This window comes from Branchiostoma belcheri, unplaced genomic scaffold (genome assembly GCF_001625305.1).
Source record: "Branchiostoma belcheri isolate BF01 breed outbred unplaced genomic scaffold, Haploidv18h27 scaffold41, whole genome shotgun sequence".
In the NCBI taxonomy this organism is placed as follows: domain Eukaryota; kingdom Metazoa; phylum Chordata; class Leptocardii; order Amphioxiformes; family Branchiostomatidae; genus Branchiostoma; species Branchiostoma belcheri.
Genome location: NW_017804032.1, coordinates 1,679,174 through 1,696,669, shown reverse-complemented (window position 1 = coordinate 1,696,669; position 17,496 = coordinate 1,679,174). Strand labels below are relative to the sequence as shown.

The following is a 17,496-nucleotide window of genomic DNA, read 5'->3' as shown; positions in this document are numbered from 1 at the left end:
TGTCCATTACTTGTCATTTATTCGTTGTCATATGTACGTATACTCATGATGTTTTTTGAAATATATTTTGTACAGGTGCAGCTGGCAACAGACATGTACCGTGGACTTCTGACACCAACCATTCAACTGTTGAAGTTGACACCAGCTGTAGACATATGCCTGGAGCATCGCCGCGACCCGGTTAGAGCGTTCGCCACTCATACTGGAGAAATGGCCTCGCGAGGTGGGCTGGCTACTTTTGTTATTTTTTTTATACAAATTCTTCACATGGCAAGTGGAAGGGAGGGAAGAACAGATGACTACACCTTTACTGGCGCCCTCCAGATACATGTACATAAATTTAAAAAAAAATTAATTCAACATCGAATAACATTATACATTGCACATACTAGTAGATCCTGAACCCTGTTTGTTAATGACTGGAAAAAACGCCGTTTGAACAACATAATGCCAGACTGCGCAAAGCTACTGCCCCCAAGTCCCGAATCGGCATGTCTGGTTCAGCTACTAGGCGAGGAACATAAGACATTGCAAATGTTTATGTTTTGCAACGAATCGGCATTTGACAAAGCTTTTTCCTCTGTCACAAAGATCATTTAATCATTCTCTGCATGATTGATTGATTGATTGATTGATTGAAACACAAAAGCTTGGACATGTTTGACACCCTCCAGCAATTCTTAAAGCGGAGATACTTGTGTTACAGAGAGGTATGACTCTTTGAAGCAGTATGAACGACTGTGGCGCCCAGTCGTGGAGATGGAGGCAGCATACAGTAGTGACAGTGGCAATGGAGGAGTCACTATCAGGGGAATCAAGGTAAATAAAATTTTGTATATTGGAAGTTTTCCGGCATTAAAACATGCTTAGAGATCATAAAATGCTATTGCCAGATTATCGGCTAGATTTTAGTATACCTCTTCAAAAAAATTTTAAAAAAGCATTCATATCTGTGATCCAATATGGTACAAACTAATCAGATATTGTTTGTAAAAAGCACCATCAAGGCATAAATCTAATAAAATCTGTGAATAAAATTAAAGCAATTCTACGGATACAGGACTGAGAAAAATGTAATATGATGTAATATGAAGTAAGATGATATTTTTTATCTTAAAGATTCATTGGAAAAAGAAGCGAGACCAGATTCGAGGCACGTTCGTGGTTCCCGGACAGTTTGCGCGAAGCTGCTGCTTCCTCATCAGGTCAGGTGACCAGCTATGCGTCAGATATGCAAATCTAGACAGCACCAGTGACGTCATGAGTAGGAGGGACAGCGAGGATTCGTCGACAGAGGAGAATGAAGACAGTTCCTCCGAGGACAGGTATTTAAAAAAATACCGTTGTTATAATCAGTGGCACATTTGCAGTTCTTGGTCATTGACAAAATCCGTTGGACATACTAGCCGAGAGGCCTGGTGGACTGGTGGGCGTCCCTCCACCGGAAAAGGTCGTTTAAAATGTATTTTCAAGGACATAACATTGGGCATGTCAGGGGACCAATCCCGGGACCTCTCGAATTCTAAGCCAACCGTACGATGCCACTTATGTTAACTTTTTTTTCTGAGGCCCATGCAGTACGCCATTGTTATATGGCACTAGTAATAGTCCCCGTCTTTTAGAACTGTCACATGCATTTATGATCGGTTTACGCTCAATACAGCTTTGAGTCAACATACTCGGACGTTACAGAGGAAGATACACTCACCGACAAAAGCGAGGAGGGACCGACATGGGTCGCACATTGCATCGTGCACGAAGTCACACCACGTCCTTTCCGTTTGAAGGAGCGGGTAGACAAGTACAGGATTACCATACGGCTTCATCACCACAGCGCTGACGTACCAAATTGCCTTCTGGAGCCGGCATTTGGCGCTAGACGTTCTTGCACTGTGGAGCTTATTCCTGTTCCACGTCCAATAAGGTATGACACGATCGCTTTTCATGGTTGTAGGGGGCCGGGCGGGGCAGTGTGTCTAAAATGCCTCTAAAGGCTCAGTATTCCACTGCCACTCCACTGCCTTTCATCTCCCCAACCTTTAGTTACTTACCCACTTCAGGGTTGGACAAGTCCCATTGCCCACTTGCCCAGGGCAAGTAAAAGTACTGTTCGGGCAAGTGAATATCCCCCTGTACTTGCCCGATTGGGCAAGTAAATTTTTTGGATGCAAAGTATAGCCCCTCCAGTATTTTGTCCAAGTTTCAAACAATTTTGATAAATAAAGTATCCAACATTATAAATTCTATAATAATATAATTTTCTTTCTGTTAGTACGGTTACTACGGTAAAATTCATATTTTGGGCAAGTAAAATGTTGGTTCGGGCAAGTGGAAATGACCAGGTACTTGCCCAATAGGGCAAGTGGAATTTTGAAAACTTGTCCAACCCTGCACTTTACACCTGGTTAAATGAGAAAAATCATGTTGATAATGATAATGCATGTTTCTCCGAAGGATACAGCTTCCAACCAACAATGCAAGGAATCAAACCTGTGATCTTTCAAATTCGTGTCCACCACTTGTCCATTCGACGCCGGCTGAAAACCTGCATTAGACATGAATTACCGAAAGCCATTTGATGTCACCCCTTATGATGATATCAAATAACACGTATATTGTTTGGTAACAGGCGAATGATGGGTGCAGTGGAATGCCTTTTGGATAAAAACCAAAAATGTGCCATTCTACAAGAAATCTGCCTCAACCAACATCCTGAACGTCTTCAGATAACAGGTAAGTTCCGACAAATATACATTAAATTGTTTTCAATATTGCACGTTGTCTACTAGATGATGCATACGTTTTGGAATTTGGTAAACCTTCCCGTGACTGTTTGGTCCTGTGCAGACCGTGAGTTAGAGTCAAGATCCAGAGACCATGACCTGGGCACCTTGCAACAAGGAATGCGGCTGAATGGCTACCAGAAGACAGCAGTGCAGAGAGCTCTGTGCTGTCCGTTCTACATCATACAAGGGCCTCCAGGTACCGATGTCTAAATTTTGTTCAGGAAAAATCTTCATTTCCAATCATATTCATTTTCAGCAGTTGCGTACAGTTTTATTATAATATACAATGTGTTTCAGGCACAGGAAAGACCATCACAGGCGCACACCTGGCTTATAAGTTTGCCAAAAGGAATCGAAACGCTCGAAGCGGACATGTTGTCATGTACTGTGGACCTTCCAACAAATCCGTTGACGTGGTTGGAGGTGTGTTTATATATTTTATAACTCTTAAGTCCAAGTTTAACCATTGACATGTTTCTATAATTCTAAACGTTAATTTCAAATTCCATTCTCTTATATTCCCCTTTTTCTGAGACAGTTTTAGTGAAAGAAACATAATGTTCACCAGGATTGTTATTGTTTTAAAGGTGTTTTAAAGGTAAAACTTTTGTTCCAATACAAAAGGTAAATCTCACAACACAGAGTGTTCGACCAGTCACCCTAGTCTTCCTCGCCCAGTGAGGGTCAAAGGAAATCAAGGTAAACGACGTCGGCCTCCGTCGCAGTTGAGAGTCACTGGGGAGAACCAGATTATTATTATCATTATCATTATTATTATTATTACTTACAGGGTTACTGATGGGATGCGGGTTAAAAATCCTGCGTGTCTACAGCAAGATGATTGAGGATACGGACTACCCAGTCCCAAACTACCCAACATGGTCATCTCACACCACCAAATCTAACGACAATCTCCGGAACATCATCCTGCATCACGCCATCCGACAGCTCGGAACTCCGTACGGACAACAACTCCGTGAGATGGAGGAAGGATTCCGGAGGAAACAACTGCAAAACGAGCCCATAACAGATGGGGAGGTTGAAACCTATCTAGACGTTATCGAAAAGGCGTCCGATGCAATTATCAAGGGTAATATAGCTCATTCCACCTTACACTTGGCTGTAAACGCGAGGTCGGGCTAGCAATGTAAGCCGCTTTGCACTACAAGCTACCGGAAAAAGCATGGACATGGCTGCTTTACCTTATAAGAATTGTTCTCAGCAAGAATTCAGTCACCTATCTTCAGTACAAATCAGAACCAGTCATTATTGCCTTGAATTGAAGAAGGTGCCAGACGATCACCGAAATGTCGTGTGTCAAAAAAAAAACACAGTGGTTGTTGAATAAAGGCCCTTCTTACACAGTATAGTTTTGAAACGTTACGTGAATAAAAAAATTGAAAATATTACATCACATAGTATTATTCTTGGTTGGTAATTCATTGTTTTTTATCTGGTAGGAGTGGACATCCTTTTGTGTACTTGCAACATGGCTGCCGACAAGAAGCTGGCTTCTGTCCCTGTTAAGCAGTGCATCATTGACGAGGCTGGGATGTGCATGGAACCGGAGTCACTCATTCCCATTACCAACTTTGCTCTGGAGCAGGTAAAAGATCCTTATTTTGTAACTGATATATCTTTTCCTCGGATCGTCGTCTGGTGGGTCTGAAAATCCAACCAAATCCAGTCATCATATTATCGATGTTGTCATCAGGAAGAAAATGCAAAACTGGAGAAGTAAAAAAGTATAATGTTTTTCATCTTCTGTAATCAATGTTTACAATTATAGAGACTGACTTTTTTGGGGAAAACGTTCTGTACGCCTGTATTCTGTTTAATTTTCAGTGCTGTGCAGTTTCGAGCAGTGACCACAGAACAAATAAATACCTTGGAAATTGTTGATTGCTAAATGGAATTGAGATGGTTAATAGTGCATCTCAAAAGACTCAGCTCAAACTCACTCTTGTCCTGTCAGGTTGTCCTGATCGGTGATCACAAGCAGCTGCAGCCCGTAGTCGGCCAGCCTGACGCCCGGGACCTCGGACTGGGTGTGTCTCTGTTCCAACGGCATGCCGAGAAAGCCTTCATGTTACAAATTCAGTACAGAATGGTAAGGACTTATAAGGATTCAGTACAGATATGGTAACCAGCATAACCAGGGGATGTAGTTATTATGAGTTTATTCACTGACTGACCGATTTGCTTAGTAGATTATTGGCAAAACACATTCTTCCCCAAATTAATGTGCTATCAACATACTCTGGCACACACAGACACACACACACACACACACACACACATACCTACGTCTCAACCACCCAAAACAATACTTCTGTTCCTGGAAATAACTGTAACAGCTGTAAACCATGTCAATGCTGTGAGGTCTTGACAATTTGAATGCTACTATGAAGCGACAATCAGTTGATGGAATGCATAATATATTATGTATGTTGTCTGATTCTCTTTTATTTTTTTTCTGTGAAAGCATGAGAAGGTATGTGAGTTTCCCTCACATAAGTTCTATGACAACAAGCTGGAGACAGCAGCCTCTGTTAAGGCACGTCGTGCTGACATGGTGCCTGCCAGCTTCTGGCCCTCTAAAGGTAAGACTGCTATATATGTTTACTTATCACAATAGTATTAAGAATATCAAAGTAGAAACGTAAAATTTACCATTACAAGCAAATGTATATTTACCTTCAAATGGTCTAACCTAACAAACTGATCTAATAATTCTTACTTAAACACATTTATATTCTAGTATATGGTGACCATCCCCTCCAGCTTTGTCCTGCTACATAATGAAATCCTACCCCACAGGGTGTCTGCCACAGCACCAGTAACCATGGTGACAGACATCTGGTTCAAGTCATTGACCAAACATGTATGGTGTAAAAAAACAGACCAAAAACAATGCTTCCTTCTGTGAATTAAGTATAACAACGAGCAGGATGCCTAACATTCATTAGGAAAGAGGTAAGAGAAAACCATGTGACATGCAGGTTACTATGTTGTGTTTTTATATAATATTATGGATACTTACTGTGCTCTGTAGGCAATCCAGTTGTTTTCTGCCATGTGGAGGGTGTGGAGGAGGCCCTGCCTGTAGCATCAGCAGAGGGAGGGGTTATGTCACAGAGCAACCAGCAGGAACTCAAGAAAGTGGTGAGATGGCGGCATAACATCAGAGATTTCAAAGTATCCAGAAGTAGATATAGTTTGTGTTAATGAATTACAACATAGAATGCATCGTTACTCATACAATTGTCCGTTGAAACTTACTCCACTATTACATGGTTAATGTTTCATACACTCCTAGAGTCCTAGTGACCACATCCTTGAATCCAGGGCATATTGGGTCCAAACCCTGTCAATCAAGTGAAACCTAATCTCCACCCACTCACTTTAGAACCCAAATATACAATTGAAATACTATCAATTTAAAGTGAATGTGACTTTCAATCCTTAAGAACTCAGAAACAGGCTTGTAGTTACTGCAGAGAGTGCAGCTACCCTGAACTTTATATAAAATATTTTTACCTTTTTGTGTCATTTTCTCTCAGGTTCAAGTTGTCAGTGACCTTGTACTTCGCCATCAAGTCAAGACTGCTGACATCGCAGTGCTGTCCCCGTACCGAGCCCAGGTGCACCAGATCACCGAGTGTCTGAGGGAGAGGAGACTAGACTCGGTTTCTGTTAGAACAGTTGTAGAAAGTCAAGGTACATTAATTATAACGGCCATTCCTGGCGACCACATCCTTGAACCCAGTTCAAACAAGGTCAAACCCGTCAATCCAGTGAAACCCAATCTCCACCCACTCCAGATCACAATGGAACCCAAACATACAAACCTAGCATACATTCGCACCACCCGAAACAATACTTCCGGAATATTAAAGTAATCACTCTACTTTAACATCAATGCAATTGTATCATAAATCCCATGATATGATTACCATTACATTAAGAATGGTGTAAATTGTAATTTCATGATTATAGCATTAAGAAATTTAACTTAAAAGATAATCTTTGCCCCACAGGAAGTGAGTGGGACTACATCATCCTATCGACAGTCCGCTCCCTTCCCCAAGCGGAGATCCCGGCCCAACCCTCGCGACGATGGATGAAGGACCAGCTGGGCTTTCTGACCGATGACCACCAGATCAACGTGGGACTGACCAGGGCCAGGAGGGGCTTCATTATCGTGGGTAAGCGGAGTGATAGCAATTAATACAGGGATTATTTAGGCATTATCCATGATTGTAGAAGTTTATACTATTTTAATTCAATGTGCATAGGCTAAAGTTCTGAAAGTTTTTAAATATTTAGTTAGATGAACAAGGCTATTGCTTGTCGAGTAGTTTGTGCAGCCAGACAACGAAATCAATTCTGATATAGCTTGGAATTATCCACCCAATGAGTTGGGCATTTAATATATCTGTCTAATGGTAGTACTGTCAATGGTACAAAATGTAGTACTGTGCATCAATATGGCTCGGTGGCATTTATACGTGTCTGTTATATTTGCTGTAGATTGTTTCGTTAAAGAACACGAAGTAAAATTAAATTTTATAATATCTGCCCCCTTGATGGGAACATCATTAAACTTGCAAAACATACAACTTTTATATTTGCATTATGTACTGTAGAAATGCTTGTGCAGCTGCAATGCCTAAATTAATACTTTACAACATATTCTATCTTTTACAGGTAACAAGAACCTTTTGTCAACGTACAACACTTGGAGTGACCTGGTGAACTTTTATGAAGAGAGGGGCTATGTGGTCAACTCTACACAGTTCCCCTGAGCATGCTATAGTGTTAATAGAGAAATGTGTACATATACCCTAGTGCTGCATACCTAAAGTGAAAGTAACAAAAACTAACATCAGGTACATTTCCAGACCTGTACCTCTGGATATCTACTGCATGCATTTGAAAGGATCTAAAATCAAAGATGGTGCTAAATTCAACACCCATATTTTTATCATGTGGCAGGAATACCACGTTTTAATAACAAAATAAGTAAAAAAAATGTTATACCGGGGACAGGTGGGGGTGTAATTCTATGTACTAAAGGATTTTCACATTATACTGTACACTGGGTATACCAGTATGCAGCACTAATAGTACACTTTGTAAATAAACAGATGGTTTTACATGCTTTTAAAAATTTTCAGATTTGTTCAGAGTACACAATATACCTGAATGATGAAAAACTAGAATATGATTGAAGAATGCTGTTCTATGCAAATTATGAAGCAAAATTGGATCATCAGCATTTGGTAATGTGGACAGTGTGGTATTTTTGCAGTGATGTTAACTTTGAAACTTACTTTGAAAGTTTTTGACAATGAGTAATGTCACAACTGTTAGCTATCCTACAAATATAGCATATTTCCAAAAATAATTTCATCATACATAAATCTATGTGCTTAATCTTGGTAAAATGTTGGATGTATAGTAATAGGCAAGTAATACATAATTTTCTTTTTTTTGTGCAGTGTGTGAATGTGAAAGTGTCAAACTCTTATAATAAACAGAATTATCAAACTTTTGTACATGTCTATTGATGTTATTTACAACAACATGTTAACATACTACAGTTACACTACAGTTACATGTAGATGCAATACATTACTTTGAATACTGAGTAGCCTTTGCTATGAGAATGACAAACTTTTCAACCCCAAAAAGTTAGTTCCCCCCAGCAAATATTTCACTATCTCCTGACAAATTATGATGAGAAAAAAATGGATCTAAAACTTGAGGGTTCAGGCACTGCAGTCAGTGTACTGTTGTTTTCCATATTCCAATGACATACACTGTAGTTCCAGGAAATTTACCCAGTATAAAATGTGTAATTAAAAAAAAGGCCAAAATATACACATACTGTTGCTTTAACAGTCTCATATGAAAACACTTTAATTTCCTTCTTAGAATTCAACTGTTGATAAAGCAAATGACATGTGTAACTTCAACATAAATACCAGCCTCGTTACTCCAACAACTGGATAGGTTTTGAAAATGGTCCTGTCCACTATGTTTTGTCAGTAACTGTAACAATTCAAATTTCAATTCATAATTTTTTTATGAATCTTTCAGTCACTGACAAAGATGACACAAGATGCTATTTGAAATGCCATTTTCAAAATCTTTTACTTGCTTAAAGGCACTCTATGTAGTTTTTTGCGCAAAAAATTGAAATATTCTAATTATACTAAATTTCGGTGTTATTAGCAGTTACTATCACTTTTCAACACATTTGTGTCATTATTTCACATTTTTTTTGTATATTTTGTCCGTTCAAACAGTCCTTCTTCAGTTCCCGGTGCCACCGGTTTGCTCAGGAGAACAACAACAACAACGTACAGGGGTTGCCCCCTGGGGTGACTAATTGGCCCGGGCATGCCAGGCTTGATAGACAGGGGCAGATGTCACAAGATATACCCTCCTTAGAAAAAACTCATATCTTTCACATGAGGTGGAATATAATTATCAACTTAGAGTATTTTGTTGGGCATGAATAAACTGTGGTCATTATCCCTTCAAAAGAGATAAAAAATCTGGTAAACGATTAGGTATTTCAGAAACTGGTAAGCTATCAACTGACACCCCACTGGGATGTAGGTCAAACCACTGGGAGTGGACAATACCATATGTGTGGTTTGGCCAGAGGTTGAATAGAAGATCATTCACAGTTTTCTAAGCTTCTAAGGAGCAAGGATGTTGTATTTTTTTGCTGTGGAGTATAATTTTGGAATACTAATGGGTTAAGCCAATGTACTATGTAAAGAAAAGAATAAAAAATATACTTTTTGTATTGTCAAAAAACTACATAGAGTGACTTTAACTGTAATTGAACATGTGGTATCTTATATTACGTTGATGTCTAAACTTCATTGATCTACAGCATAAATACATCATGTGCTCCTGTTACTTGACAAGAATCCCATCAACATTGTTTAATTTATCCATAGCCCAGATAACATGCAGCAGAGATGTGATGTGACATAACGTTCAGTGTTAATTTGGTTTCCATCTTTAAAGTTGTTCATCTTGGTCCGCTGGGTCCTGGGCCTTTAGACATGAGCATGGGTCCCAGAGGGTTGTACTGTTTGGCTGTGATTTTGCCGTAGCCTCCACGACCTGGGTCATAGTCTTTCCTGTACTCATCTCTCACCTGTGAAAGATACATGAAGGAGAATTTCTTAACACACTGCAGATAATAATACTATGATAATACTAGTATGATAGACTAAGTGTATTTTCATACAAAAACAAGAGTTTTAATATGTTCTAGAATCGTAATAATGTTATATTATGATGTTGAAATTGGCCAATGTTGTGGTATTACATTGCAACACAAAACAGAATACTTAAGTAAATGTACTAACTCAATTCAGACTTCTGCGATGTGGTAAAATTGGTTATAGAAAGCAAAAATATGACATCATCCTACGCAATACTGTGAAAGGATATTCACTTCTGACTAAGTATTGTTTTGGGTGGTTTGGTTCAGGGGTGAGCTTGTGTGTCTTTTAGTAGTACATGTAGTAAGATGTGTGATCAAGAGGATAAGCAAAAAGACATGTCAAATTACTCAAAAAGTCAGACACAGGAAATGTGATGAACTTGAGAGTAGGTTGACAGCATGTGGATGGGGAAGATTGTCCTACCTGTCCTCCACTCTTCCCCCTGCCGTACTGCCGTCCCTCCTTGAAGCCAGCGTCCCAGTCACAGCGGATGATCCTGTCGTCTAGTCGGGTACCCGTGGTGTACCGCATGCAGTTCTCTGCATCAGCTCTGGTGTAGTATCTTACACAGGGGTGGGGGTCAAGGAACCTTACAACAAACTGGGAGAGTTTTTAACAATCATGGCACACTGAGGTAATCATTTGGCACCATATCTACAAATTAGTACAATGGTTACTGAGTAAAGGTCCTGTCACACATTGTCAAATATGGCCTCCAAAGCCCTGGCCGAACTCCCCCAACCATGGCTAGTAATACTTAGTACTCTGTAGGCCGTCAGCAAGGTCAGCTGGTGTTCAGCCAGGTCAGCTACTGTTTGGCTTCAAAAGCAGGAGGTTTAGCCATTGTTGGCTGGTGTTCAGGCCCGAGGAGTACTTCAGGTGTCATTTGAAGTCAAATTTGATTAAATTTCAATTTGTATATAAAGTTATAATGGTATAAATTTAGACATGGCCAAAATCTGATCAGACTGCTTCTGAAGTTCAGCCAACCTTGGTTGGCTGAACTTGGTTGGTTGGTTTTCTGGAGACGGTTCTGTATTTGTGACAGGAACTTTAGGCAGAAGAGAGTCAGGGTTGAGTTTAGCCAGTATTTCATTGTAAGCATGAAAGGATACTCTACGAAGCAGAATCCACAGGGCGTTCTCTGCATCTTGTCCAGCCCCATGATGATGCGTTTGATGTCTCCACACTTGCCGAAGAGTTCATAGATCTGCTCCTCGGTGGTGTAGAAGGACAGGTTCCCCACGTACAGGGTGGTACTCTCCAGCAGGTGCCGCTCCTGGTCTGTACGGCTACCCTGGGGTATACCGTTAAACAGTACTTACAGTCAGATGTGCAAAGGTTGGGTGACACAGGTCGTTGGTGTCATAATACATGTATAGCCATAGTCTCTACCAGGCTTTGGAAAGCGGTTAAAATTGGCCAAATAGACAGATGATATAAGGGGAGTTGGTCTATGCCAAGAGAACAGTTTGCCGCTCCCATCTAATCTATTTGGCCAATTTCTAAACTTTCCAGCCACTGTACTTACTAGAGAATTGTTTCTATCTTCGAATTTGAAACAGTGAACCCCCTTTCCCTCCTACTGTGAAATATAAATTTTATGTGACAACTCCACCAGGTCTTTGTACAAAATTTCATGTGCCCCCCTCCCCCCGCACAATTCAAGATCTCCGTTTCAAAACTGGGGCTCTTGCCAGGTCAAAAACAGCTCCATTTGTGTAAATACCTTGTAATGCTGGTCCCTGTAGGCGCCAAGCTCTTTAGCTGGGTCTCGTATCGGCATTTTGGCCGAAAATGTGGGAAACAACAGCGACGAAACAAAAAGCACGCCAAACAACCTTCCAAGCTTTCGCCGAAATAAATAAGTCGGGAATTCGCGGGCAACATTCGATTAAATTAAAAAGTAGTCTGTTTCGACAAAGCTTCGAAAAATAAAGGATTTAAATATTTTTTTTTAATGACGTGCAAATTTTTGTTTAAAGTATTATGTCAATTTGATACCATTTTAGACTTTTTAAAATCTTTTTATTCAAACGAATCTGTGGAACCAAACTTGATGCTGACTGAGAGGCTTGTGACCTTTCAACTTTACTACCACATGGTCGAAAAATCTGGGAAATGGCGAGGCCACCAAACTTTCCCCTTCCTTTGGGGCAGTTTCCAGGCGGCATGATTCCCTCCCCGGGACCTTTTCCGCCCGGAATCATGTTCCCAACAGTACACGGGCCTGCCATGATCCCGGGGATGGGGAATTTTGTACCCAGACATGCGTTCAGACCGCCGTTCCTCCAGCCGGCTTCCTTCGGGCCAGGTGCGCTCCCACCCCGAGGGCCACCCCGACACGCCGGTCCCGTGGTACCGGGACAGGGCCGCGGGGGACCGGGACAGGGCCGTGGGGTGTCGCCGGGACCTCGGCCCAGAGGCCCATGGGCACAGGACCGTAGAAAGGGCAACTTTAGTCAAGATAACAGGCAGCAAAGAAAGGTTTTTAACTCTATTAATTAATTATTTTACTTTTTGTTTAGTATTATTATTATTTGCATGCCTAGACATTTATGGTTTGGATTACTAGACTGATCATGAAGACCATTTGTTGATAGCAGGCATTTGCTTCATTCAAATCAACACTATTCATCCACAGTGTCAATATTGAAAGAGATATTGAAATTCTACACGTGCAAAGGCCATTGGAGTGTATCATCAAGAAGGTTGAACCTCCTTGGTACCATCAAGGAGCTTTCATCACTCCTTGGTACCATGTAATGCCTTCCCTGTGTTTGAAACAGAAGGCCCAGCTCAGTAAGGATGACACCCCGTTCTACTGTGATCCATGTGACAGAGGCTTCAAGACTGAAGAACTGCTCAAGAAACACCGGGAGACTCATATACAGGTACCAACTACATGCACAACAGTTGTCTTACTTTGTACATTGTACGTTTTTTGTGCAACAAAGTTTATTATTTATTTCTAACATAACCTGTCTGTGTGTGCACCCAGTCCAATTTCTTGCTCTTTACAACAGCATATTTTCTGTCCATATTAGTGTTACCAGGAAGGCTGTCCCTATGTAGCAGCAGCAAAGCTGGTCAAGCTGCACCATAAGCTGGTAAGTTTCATGATTACTTATATTGTATGGAAGTATTGTTTTGGGTGGCTGTGCAGTGTACTATTTTTCTGGACATAGTACATTGATAGCATGTGGGTTGGGAAGATTGGCAGGCAGAATGACAGGTGGTCAAAGGTCAGTCTCAGGAAATGGGGTGAACTTCAAGGTCTCTGTTCCATTTTTGGTACGGGGGATGTGGTGAAGCCATTTGCTGCATTTGCTCCCGAGCAAATGTCGGCTTTTTTCTAGCATTTTTAATGTTTTTCTTGTAATGGCTGTACTACTGTGTTTGCTGTGTTGTTCTTGTTCTGAACTGTCCTATACTGATTGCTGTTACATGAACTAAGACATACTTTCCACTTTCCAGACTCATCTCTCCAGGTTTTCCCAGGTCCTCAGTAAACTGGACACTCCTGAAGATATCGTGAAGTGGCGAGAGGAAAGGAGAAAGTAAGATGCTGAGACCTCCAAATTCCAATAACTTATCTATTATTGATAAGATACATGTACGAATGTACCAATCTAAGTTAATCTTTCAAATTCTAGGTTATCCTACTAGTATGCCATACATACTTTCATTGCTATAATGCACCTGTATAACTTAAACAAAAAGTGTTTTTTTCATTGAAACTTTGAAACTTTATTAGAATAACCATTAGCGGTGGACCCTAGGGTCCACCGCTAATCTTCCTGGTATTCATACATACAGACAATACATATATACATACATAGTTGACAAGTCACAAAACACATCTAAATCAATAACATATTTACAATATACATAATTTAATGTAATAACTTAATTTAATAATTCATTGTTCATGTAATTACTGTAGACAATTTATTTCTTCTGCAGAAATTACCCTACTGTTGCCAATGTCGCAAAGAAGGAGGAAGAGATGAAGAAAAGAAGAGAAAGAGGAGAAGTACTAAACACTCGAGAATTTGGGTATGTGCTCTTAGTAGTAATGCACTTAATTTACTATTGAATTTTTCCTTCCAGTTAGTCACAATTTTTGATGTCTTGTAGAGAGGTCACAGCAGAAAAATGCAAAACTGAAACCACAGTGAAAGTTTTTGCATTAAATTTTACCGTACATGTAGGTACTATTTAAAAAGATCAATCTCTCTTATTTTTGCAGGAAGATGCGAGGGAGAGGGAGGGGGAGAGGAAGAGGCAGGGGGAGGGGGTTTGGACGAGGGGGGAGGGGAGGCTATCATCATCATCATCACCAGCAGAACTTCAACCAATCACCAGGCAGGAAGAGGGGACCGTCAGAGGTGGAGGATGATGGGAGTCCTCAGAAGGTGGCAAAGCATGATGGGTCTGATGTCACAAAGTCACATGACCCTACAGCTGACCCCATGGCATATCTGATGGATGAAGGGAGCTCTTCTGGTGAGATAGTTGTGACTGTAAATCAATCAAATTTTGCAGTGGTTTTATTTTCATTGTTTTAGCAGTGACAATCAAATTTGGCAGTGGTTTTATCTTCACTGTTTAACAGTGACACCGCAAATTCATGAGACTGTGAATATATGTCTTCCTCATATGACAACTGTACTTCAAAATTGTTTCATCTTCTAAATAAAACACCTTGAAACCTTCTCTTTTCTGTCATTCAGTCATGCTGTATGTTTCAACTTGTACAGATTCAGAGCCAGCAGAACTACCTGCCCATGCTGCCCTGAGTGCTGCCACCCCCCCTGCAGCAGTGGTAGTGCCCAGACAGGTGACATCAGGACTGGGCAGCCTGGTGGCAGCGTATGGAGGCAGCTCAGAGAGTGAGGAGGAGGAGGGGGAAATCAGAGGTTTGTTTAGTTGTTTGTTTGGGCCTTTGTTTATTCCATTTAGGTCATGAGGGAAGAGGTCAGGGTCATACAAAATATTCCAAGATACAGATTACATGATTGAAGTTCTAACAAATCTATAAACATGTAGTTGTACATGTAGAAAGAGTGCCATACACAAGGTATTAGTAAAAATAGAAACTGTTACAGTAGAATCTAGCAGTAGTTACATGTACTTTGTTGCTTGTTTTAAGGGGAGTTTGTATGTCTCTTGTCCCTAGCAGTTATAATTGGAAGTGAGTGGGAAGTTGGGTTTCAGTTGATTGACCTCGCAAGCTTGTCACCAGGTATGCCCTGGGACAGGGTGGTAGGACAATTGTTAATTTTTTTTTTTTTTGTGCTTTTCTGATATGTCATATTGCTCTTCAGGAGAGAGTAGAATTACATGTACTCCATTGCTAAAACCCTTCTCTACAGATTCTCCTGTTCCAAAGCTGATAAAGTCACCACAACTACCTGTACCTACACAACAACGACAACAATGTACAGCCCCACATACTGGCAGTGAAGACAGGCAGTGGTCCTACCCAGAGGGAAGGAGAGGTGCACCATGGGAAAGGGGTAGGGGCAGAGGTCGTGGAAGGGGCAGAGGTAGAGGTCAAGGTCGTGGTGACAGCTGTGGGAGAGGACGTGTAGCACCTGATCAGCTGCACCTGAGAAAGAGACGGGCGACACTGTTGGAGATGGTACGTCTTACAGCTGTGGAGGGCTGTGTTCCATATTGTGGGGATGAAGTATTGTTTGGGGCAGTTTTGGTTTAGGGGGAGTTAAATTTATTCCAGTTCTTAGCAGCAAGGATTGGGAGTGGGTGGAGATAGGTTTTCAGTTGATCGACAGGGTTGTGACCTGGTATGTCCTAGGTAGTAAGATATGGTATGCCACCAGAAATGTGTACTGCGTAGTCATGGTATAAAACATAAACTGTGGTGTAGTACCTCCAAGTGAGTTACTTCATACGACCATACATACTTTTATTATGTAATTCAATCAGTTATTTTCCCATCATCATAAAATTCAGTTCTAATACTTCCACGGATACAGAAAACTTTCAGAAAGTCTGAAATCTCTGACTTCTTGTTTGTTGTTAATTTCCAGCTGCTGGCTCCAGACATCAGACATGAGAGGAACGTGGTGTTACAGTGTGTGCGATATGTCGTCAGGAACAAGTTCTTTGGGATAGGAAGTACCAGACTTGATCCTGTTACCTCACAAACTGATGTTTCAACACAAGAAGACTCCACAAGTCAAATAACAGAAGGCCAAACTAATAATGAAGCCATTGTGGAGGCCAAACCATTACAGAAGACTGAGGATCTTTGAGTATTTTCAGTAATGTAAATGCATTTTGTCTTGTGAGTTGTCTCCAACCATCTTATGAGTTGACTTTTTCAACAGTTCTAAGTTAGATATACACATTAAAAGTTAAGGTACACATTTTTAAGTTCTGGTACAATTGTTTGTATTCTAATATAGCCTCTGAAATGCAGTGCATGGCAAGTGTATACAAAGTACTCTAAAACAGGTTATTGGCATGTGCACATGTTCAGGGTGACTGAATGATGACTCTTACTTTTAATTGGTCAGTCAACAGTGATGTATTAATGTATGGCAGTGGGGACCAGCTCTGTTCTTACTGTCACAGATTTTGAATGGCATTGTATGGGTTTTATCCCAGCTGCTCTTTATGAATGCATCCAGAAAAATTGACGTAATTCCATGTTAAATGGGAGTTATTCATTTGATTTCAAATTTATTTCATTATTAACAAGACTGATTCACAGGATGACAGGCAGCTCTCAACTTGTGTAACAAATGTAAAAAAATAAAAAAGTTATGAAAGAAAGCAAAGTCAACATTGCAAAATTTTATAGCTGTGAGAGATGTGTTACATCATGCAATATACATGACTTGTAATCTCTGAAACATATAAAAAAACAAAGAATAAAAGACCTACTGTTCAGTTCTCTTTTTGTTTTGCTGACTTCTTAGGTGCGTCAAGTAATCTCCAAGAAGCTCTTTTTTTCAAATTGGCAACACAGTATTAAATTGGCAAAACAGTATCAAGGAAACAATTGCTTCCCTGAAGATTTGTTTAATACTAAACCTCTGCATTGGGAAAAATTCATATTAGTCTATCAATATTTCTCAGACCACCACTGTAACTCTACTGTACTAAATGATTTTCTTTTAGCACCAAGAAAAGATACTGCCTTCAAACATAAAGATGCAAAACAAAGAAGAAAATATCTTTAGGTATAAAAGCAACAGCTTGAAATGATTTCTCTTTCAGCACCAAGGAAAGGTACTGTCTCTATACATTAAGGTATAAATGCTCTTGTCCTTCAAATGATTTCTATTTCAGCACCAAGGAAAAACACTGTCTCTAAACATAAAGGTATAAAAACAACAGCTTCAAATAATTTCTTTTTCAGCACCAAGGAAAGATACTGTCTCTAAATGTAAACTTTTTAAGGTATAAAAGCTATAGTCCTT

The 17,496-nt window shown here is 40.3% G+C and overlaps 3 protein-coding genes across 3 annotated transcripts in view; 2 read left to right on the top strand and 1 right to left on the bottom strand.

The window, feature by feature from the left end:
* The window catches only part of LOC109477726, a 28,562-nt gene extending 20,494 nt beyond the window's left edge, over positions 1-8,068 (top strand). Inside the window, exons 31-45 of the mRNA XM_019779071.1 lie at positions 76-223; positions 707-819; positions 1,120-1,325; positions 1,664-1,924; positions 2,630-2,733; positions 2,848-2,982; positions 3,084-3,209; positions 3,577-3,876; positions 4,247-4,392; positions 4,762-4,896; positions 5,272-5,389; positions 5,842-5,951; positions 6,350-6,506; positions 6,827-6,994; positions 7,497-8,068. Of these exons, the coding sequence (XP_019634630.1) occupies positions 76-223; positions 707-819; positions 1,120-1,325; positions 1,664-1,924; positions 2,630-2,733; positions 2,848-2,982; positions 3,084-3,209; positions 3,577-3,876; positions 4,247-4,392; positions 4,762-4,896; positions 5,272-5,389; positions 5,842-5,951; positions 6,350-6,506; positions 6,827-6,994; positions 7,497-7,594 (2,325 nt within the window). The 3' untranslated portion in view covers positions 7,595-8,068. The remainder of the gene's footprint in view (positions 1-75; positions 224-706; positions 820-1,119; positions 1,326-1,663; positions 1,925-2,629; positions 2,734-2,847; positions 2,983-3,083; positions 3,210-3,576; positions 3,877-4,246; positions 4,393-4,761; positions 4,897-5,271; positions 5,390-5,841; positions 5,952-6,349; positions 6,507-6,826; positions 6,995-7,496) is intronic.
* Positions 8,069-8,364: 296 nt separating this feature from the next.
* LOC109477789 (nuclear cap-binding protein subunit 2-like) lies at positions 8,365-11,898 on the bottom strand. Its single transcript, XM_019779179.1, has 5 exons — positions 11,772-11,898; positions 11,158-11,339; positions 10,466-10,604; positions 9,635-9,969; positions 8,365-8,951 (listed from the first exon to the last, which is right to left on the bottom strand). Exons 1-4 carry the CDS (start codon positions 11,826-11,828, stop codon positions 9,841-9,843), a joined length of 507 nt encoding a protein of 168 aa, XP_019634738.1. The 5' UTR covers positions 11,829-11,898; the 3' UTR covers positions 8,365-8,951; positions 9,635-9,840.
* A 257-nt stretch (positions 11,899-12,155) lies between these two features.
* Positions 12,156-16,406, top strand: LOC109477795 (nuclear fragile X mental retardation-interacting protein 1-like). The gene is made up of 9 exons (XM_019779186.1): positions 12,156-12,529; positions 12,832-12,936; positions 13,090-13,152; positions 13,520-13,602; positions 14,009-14,101; positions 14,295-14,551; positions 14,806-14,964; positions 15,421-15,689; positions 16,099-16,406. Exons 1-9 carry the CDS (start codon positions 12,164-12,166, stop codon positions 16,321-16,323), a joined length of 1,620 nt encoding a protein of 539 aa, XP_019634745.1. The 5' UTR covers positions 12,156-12,163; the 3' UTR covers positions 16,324-16,406.
* The last annotated feature ends 1,090 nt before the right edge of the window (positions 16,407-17,496 follow it).